Source organism: Colletes gigas, unplaced genomic scaffold (genome assembly GCF_013123115.1).
Source record: "Colletes gigas isolate AHSC1104 unplaced genomic scaffold, ASM1312311v1 Colletes_gigas_Sc00010, whole genome shotgun sequence".
Lineage (NCBI taxonomy): Eukaryota > Metazoa > Arthropoda > Insecta > Hymenoptera > Colletidae > Colletes > Colletes gigas.
Genome location: NW_025106639.1, coordinates 9,748,680 through 9,756,190, shown reverse-complemented (window position 1 = coordinate 9,756,190; position 7,511 = coordinate 9,748,680). Strand labels below are relative to the sequence as shown.

The window sequence follows — 7,511 nt, the reverse complement described above, 5'->3', positions numbered from 1 at the left end:
GCACGCGGTCAGCGTTCTCTTGACGAAGAAAAACACGAAGCTATTTTAACTAGATCGAATTTAATTGGTCGGAGAAATTGATTCGAATTTACAGGACGATAAATGTACCGCTCGCGTATATTCTACATAAGTACATACATATACGTTAAAATAGCTTTCGTGAGAACGATTTTTGTCGATACGGTATTTTGACCGGCGTAATAAGTTTTATTTCCCATATTGACGAATAACGGTGACGCGCGCGAGAGGGGAATCCTCGGCTCGAACAAACACTCGGCTAATGATATGTAAATATGGCGGAACTAATCAAGCGGCTGTGCCAACAGGCTGCAAGAAGAGATCGGTAGTGGCGCGCGAGCGTTCGATAGCCAGCCGATGTATGTGCGCCCGGCCGCCGCTAGCCTGCACACGTATCGTGGCGCAGCAACCCCGCGTACATATTTAATGGTCGAACGTTAATTGCGCACTGTTTGCCCATTCCCCATTCTACGCTTCGTCTCTATACCCATCACCGTTCTCGTCATCCTTTCTCTACCCGTCCTTCGCCTTTGTTAGTTTCTGCCAGAGTTTAATTTTAACCAATTTATCTCGGATGCTCGATCGTTCATCGTCGCAATCGCGCGTAAAACACGAATCACGGGAGACAGAACCGACCATTTCGCTTCGCACTTTCGAACAATTTTATAACCTCGTAAAATCCTCCTACCAGAAATTGTAACAACAATTTTCTCATTCGTTTCGTACATACGTACATATGTGTATATGTATATGTATACTTTGGCCACGACCGATCTACATACTTACGTAAGTGTTTGTTATTTCGATAACGAACAAAAGTGATTATGCGCGATTCAAAGATCAAGTACCGTCCAACGAAGTTATCGCTCGAATGTTACTTCTCTGTTTCATCGTTTAGTCGCCAGATGGACAACAAGTCCCGTCTCTGTTGCTTTTTCTAGGATGAAATTCAAACGAAGATGGAGTCATGGTCAAGTCGTTTCACCATTTTACTTCTCGCGATCGATCAAAATAACTTTGCAATAGAATACATATGTATGTGTGCGGTAAAATCTAACGATTCCCGGTAGCACCGATTAGGAAGTTATTAGGATCGAACGGCTAGCTATCGTATCATCACGGGAAACACTCTTGTACCAGTATGATAAAGGTATTTCGAATATTTGTTTTATCGAACATTTAGAATTTCACGTAATCGTACAGATCGTTCCAGTTCAAATTCGATGGATGTATGTATGTATGTATGTATATTTTAAGAGGGTTTAGAAAGCGGTTATTAATTATAACCTCTAAACGGTAAAAACGTCGTGTCACTGGCAAAAATACATAAAATGTATGTATATGGGATCGTTTGTCGATTGACCAGAAAATATTCTGTTGTACGCGACACGAATGGTGGATAGGTTACGACGATCGCGGCAGGCAGCAGTGTTTTGTCTCGCGGTTCACGTCTACGTTTTATTAATCGTTCTTGTTTATCGAGTATTATACATTTAATTGTCTTTTGGTATTATTTTTAGTATATTACGAGCAGCAGCTGTCACCGCGGAAGAGTTCATTTCTAATCGTATCGTATTTAACAAGGAAAAAAGATAGAGTCGAATTCTTTGACACGACCGACTCGGTTCACGGAATTTTCGTGCGGCGACAGAGACATTCGCATTTATCGCGTTCAACTAGCGACGCTGGTCGATTCAGTCGCCATCAGCAGCATCGCCAGCCCCAATTAAAAGCCTTTCATCGTCGCTTCGAAATTGATATCGGGAAACAAAAACGCCAATTCCAGGTGTCTATTTCGCGTGTAACGTGCACGCCCATAGTCCTCGATACCTGCATACACGATGATCCCCGTTCCTCGTGTGCGATCCGCGCGACACACTCTAGTCTTGAAAGTGTTAATTGACCGCTGCCGGTCATTACACGGTTCATCGCAAATAAACACCACAATTCCTGCAAACTGACGTTTCGACATTTATAGCGAATTAAAATTGCAACGTTAGCAAAGTAACGCGCGTCGCTCGTTTTTCCTCTACAGAACGTCGTCGTAACCTCTGTACAAGTTGCATCTACCGGGTTTCCAGGAACATGGGAAATTCTTTGTGGTTTGTCACACAGAAAAGGATACTCTTTAATGAAGCAACGATCTGTTGGTTATCGGCGATCCGCGGAACAGAACTCGTGGCACGCTGCCGTAGCTAATGTGTTGTATTCGGATGCGACGCGATGCGACGCGACGCGACGTTACTATTCCGTCGCGATGTGTAAAACTAGTTGACGCTTCGTAAACCTCGATTTCACGCCTCGTCGACCTCTAATTAATGCAGTAGGAAATTGTTATTCCGTTACGTGCACTCCACGTTCTATGCATTATTTCGGACAGCCGATCGTATAGTATGTCCGTTGCTGTTCACCGTCATTCACCATCTACGTATTTGCATTTTTTACGATATTCGAATCGTTCTTTTCGTTACGAATGCAACGTGTTACGTTCTTCCTCGATCGATCGCCGTATCGGAACGAATCTCGGTTAAATCGTAACGATACGCTCTGATGGACGCTTACATTCCGATGATATTCGTGCGAATTACTCGTAAAATATAACATTGTTGTTAAAAGAATAATTCCGTTAAGACAATATCTAACAATCGATCGAAATCGAAATCGGTCGAACAATTGACGATACGTCGAGGACAGAGCGTTTTGTTGGAGTTGCTTTAACGAAACCGATGACGGAGTTGAGCGTTCCGTCGCGGCGTCGGCGTCGGCGTCGGCGTCGGAGCGCAAAAGGGTTAATAGCAGCCAGCGGGTTCCTTCCAATTTGAAGTTGGTGGTAGCAACTTACCGAAAATTTCCTCGTTTCGCTCATTAGCTGGCGTGGGCGCGCGCGATGGACTGTAGCTAGAGCGTAACAGCCGTGGAAGTAGAAGGGCAGGATGGATACGCTGCTGTTACCTCGTACACGTAGACGTAATGCATGCTAAACATGTCAGATAATTAACGCGAACGTTACACGTATGCCGCCTCCATCAATTTTCCCTACACTAATTACAATTAACCGTAACGACAACTAATCGATCGAACAGAGTTTAAACTTTGATTATTGTATCGGCATCTGAAAAAATCATCGACCCAACGTGACGCGATGGTGAATTAATTTTAATGTAGCGCGTAAACTGGTAAGGAGACAATGGTCATCCACTTTTACGACGACTTACATTTATCGGTAATTAGACTTTTATACCGAATCTAGTAGCTGTTTCGTGGATCCAAGGGAAGCTGTAATTTATACGGTGCTGCGTTTCCGGTCGGCCGGTCACTTTTCTCTCAGAGCTAACGGGACGAAACATGACGCGATAAACGTAGGGTAGGGTTATGGTATTAGATCGATCGGTTATCAAGGGTCGTGAGAAATGTTTTTCGATCGGACCGAAATGTGGGCTTGTTGGGTGGAACCTTTAGATTTAGCGTTAATAGTTTGTTAGAGGAATCGGGGTATCGCGGTGGTCGGTCGTTTGCCTGTAGGAGCCCGCATCGGCCGACGAGAATTCAAGCTGAAAGACACAGACAGACACAAAGACGTACAGAACCGTGCTACAAAGGTTCAAAGAAATTCTAATCGAGATACAGAGACCGTGTACGCGACTGGTCCTCCGGTAAATTATACATACGGGTCCCATTGCGCGAGGCTGATGGTGTCGGGAATCGAATGGTTCGAATCTCGTCGCATAGATGTGTTTTAAGGAAAAGTATGGTCTGGTAGAATCGCGTCGTTTGAAAATCAAATATTTCTTTTATGTTATGTTATTTTTTTTAAATTTATTTCATTTCGAAAATATATAATACATATTTCGGATAAATTTGTCCAAAGTTAGGTAGATCGTTTTTGGTTTCGAGAATAAAGGTTTATCGCACGGTGACAGAGAGAGAGAGAGAGAGAGAGAGAGATAGAGATAAAATGTAGAGGGAATAGAGAGAATCCGAGGCGCATCTTTTACAATCCTTTAACGATGATATACTGCTTCGGAGGCTTCCCAATGGTTGCGCAGTCCTGACCATGTTGCCTTCGCGTTGCTTAGACAACCAAGCCACGAATCTCTCTCGAAAACCGCGAAACACGTGAATTAGCATGCAAGATAATTCTATTTAGAAAAACTAGAAACGTAAATGTAAATGTTGTTGCTAACTTGAAAATAACGGTTATTTTATGGGGGCTGGAGGATAAAGAAGACCGATAATTTCTATTACGACTTGCATAGAGATAAAAGTGAGAGTGTAAAAATAGAGAGGGTAAACTAAGAGATGGTATGGAAAGCGGGGTAGGTAAGGTGCAGGCAGGTGCGAGAAACGCGGAACATCGAAAGAGTAGAGAGTGAGAGAGAGACAGAAAGGGGAAGGACCTTTAGCCTGGTCCTTGTCAGGATCGTACGGGGCAGGCGGGGCGGGGTATGGTCGGTCGTCGCGGCGCGATGGGACGCGTCCACGGGACCGACGAACGGTTAGTTAAGGAACACGGGAAAGCACTTTTGAATCACTCTCGATGGCGCGCGTCCTTTCGCTCGCGCTACTTGGAATATCACGATATCGTACACTTTTCCACTAGATATCGCTCCGTGCATACATATATCAATTTTCTACTCGCGTCACCGACCCGATAGAACGTACGACAAAAGTGGAATTTCCGGAGCGAGACTACTGTCACGCACCGTTCTATTCTACTTGTAATTTTACCGTGCAGATTACCGTCTACTTAACCCTTTCGAAGCTGTTGGTATCTACGAGGCGTCGAGAAAAATGTTTGGACGGTCAGTATACATTCATATACATAGACTGGTGTGCGGTGAACGCCTGTAGGCACCACGGGGACGGACGGGGACTCGTTTGGTCAGCCCCGATCGACTCGCAGCATACGATACACAGAAATGCAAATATGCAGGAACGCAACGGTTTCTAACAGCTCGCGTATACATACATACATACATACATACATACATACGCAATACGTGCATCGGGATAAATTACAGGCTTCTGTATATAGTTTGTTACTTTGAAGTTGTGAATTCTGAAACGTCTCGGGGTTTCTGCGACAAGTTTGTCGCAGAGAATAACGCAAAACGTTCGTTGGACGAAACTTTGTCGTTTAGCGAGCGTCTAACGTTAGAGGTAATAATCGAAAAGTAAATCGAAAGAACGTTACCGAGGTTGTTTGTTGCACGGGCCGGTGCGAGCGAACGCACACGGCCAGATTCGAACTCGGAAGCGATGCGTCATAATCAGGCGGTCAACTTACTTAGCCCGGAGTCCTACTACGTGCTTAAGTTAATTAGCTAATTACTAATTTTAATCGGATGACGTATGCGCATCTCGGGGGATACAAGCAAACCCTCTTAGCAGGGGGAAACTGAATTCCCATCGCCCTTCTCTTACTCTCTCTCCCTCTGTTGGTCGTTGACTCGGTCTCGCTTTATCTTCTTTCTCGTTGGTCCCGTCGTCGCTTGATACCGTTGGAGCCGCGAATCCTGCCTACCTCTAAGGTAAACTCGACTTAATTGGGTCTAAGTAATTTCGCTAAAACTCCTCGGTTATTTTCCAGCCATTTTCGACCGCGTGGTTTCTTCGTCACCGGTGAAGATGTACGCCAAACCACGATCTTAAAGCCTCGGATATTTTCGTAATATCCGCCGTCGCCGCCGCCGCCGCCGCCGCCGCCGCCGCGTCGTGGAGCATTCGCGGTATCGACGTAGCTGCCCCCTCGCGTAACCAAATTATTCCTCGTTAAACTCGCAAAATGGCATAAAAAACCGTCTCGCGATAGCGGGAAATAAATATTTAAGTCGATTTAAACGTCGACGGGGAACACGTTAAACCGGTATGCCGGGCTGGGCTCGTTAGGTGAACCGCGTGATTTTAAATTCGCTCATTTTCCATAACGCGACGAGCCGTCGTCTTATTTCCTTTGGACGCCTTTTTATTACCCGTCTGTGTATTCCGCTCGGACGCGCGAGTCAGTTTTAACGCCGCGTCGTTCCGTACAGATACACAACCATCGACGCTTTATACGCGTGTTTATAATTAATTATAAAAATTGAGAGCGCTGGTATTTTACGAATCGTTCAAGCTCCATAATGTGGTAGGTGTGTATGTATCGAACGCGAGATTGACGGACATCGGAGAACCGATCGAAAAGCAGCTGGTCGACGGATTGCTTACTCTGTACGATTGGGCCCGTTATCGAGGCGGGAGTTAATTAACCGAGCCGAGAGAAAAAAAGGAATCGGTGCGAGATAGGAGGAAAAGAAAGAAGCGACGGTGGAGGGTTGGAGATCGAGATACGGGTAGCTTAAACAGGGATAGAGTTAGGGTCGCGTAAAGCTAGGCTGCACGACGGGGTGGAAATGAGAGAGGCATAGGTGTACCGAGCATGCCGTGCGGGCTCGTAATTAGGGATCTATAATTGCGTGGAGTCAGCTAGAGCGGTTGAGTCGAGTGGCAGGCAGCCGGTACTGTGCGTCACGTCGTTCACACGTGCGCGGGTTTGCGTACCTACCTACGTGGCTTAGGTGTGCGTGTTCTCCGATACCATTGTGCCGGAAATCGAGTTGGACGCGACAAGTAACACACGGTCCGTTGTTACGATCAGCCTGCGGATCGAAGATCATCGCGATTATGCCCGCGCGATACGAAATTCCGCCTAAAAAAGGCTCTAGTCGCTTAGGGCCTAATTGCCATTTTTCTACCTTACTTTCAGAGATACATATGTAAATAATCAGTCCGTCGATAGTAGGAGTCGCAACCCGTACCATTTTTCCCCTCCTCGAACGACCTATTTACGTATAGAATATTTAAATAATTGCCGGATACACACGGATTACGCGTACCTTAAAACACCGTCCTCGATTCGTCGCCTTTGGCGATAATTTAACGAACACCGTGTACCTACACTGGCAGGTAGGATTGTTACAGCGGAGACACGCGCGATGGCTCGGGTAACAACGTCGGCGCTAATTGGAACGACGAAAAGTTTCGGTCGTTACGACTAAGCGTTTCGCCTATCGGACAGACACGCGTGGCTGGTTTTCCATCGTTGCAACGCACGTATTATGCGTGGCTCGCGTTCGCGTAGGCAGCCAACGGGTTCTATCGGTTCTGCTAATGAGGCAGATTATTCCCGGGCCGACTGGACTGACAAGAAAGAACAAGAATGTGCATAGGAAGTGGGTTTGTCGTTCGCATGCTGATAACCGGAGGAACGTCGCGTTCTACCGGCGAGATAAGTGCATCTGCCGGAGATACGACTCCCGGGGCCAACGTTTTACACACTTGCGAGCAACACATTGCCCAATTCTGACGCGCACAATTTCTACGAAACATTTTCATTTCTGGTTAACCACAATTTGAGAAACAAATGAAACCGTGGTGAAATGAAACGGCAAGGTTGGCCGCGTGTTCGATACACGGACTATCGGATCTATCGACTGTCGAGGTCAGGATAGCGA

The 7,511-nt window shown here is 46.0% G+C and overlaps 1 protein-coding gene across 1 annotated transcript in view; it reads left to right on the top strand.

Moving 5' to 3' along the window:
• The first annotated feature begins 1,016 nt into the window (after positions 1–1,016).
• Positions 1,017–7,511, top strand: part of LOC122397656 (LIM domain only protein 3-like) — a 64,712-nt gene continuing 58,217 nt past the window's right edge. The window contains exon 1 of the mRNA XM_043396949.1: positions 1,017–1,168. Coding sequence (XP_043252884.1) covers positions 1,160–1,168 — 9 coding nt within the window. The 5' untranslated portion in view covers positions 1,017–1,159. The remainder of the gene's footprint in view (positions 1,169–7,511) is intronic.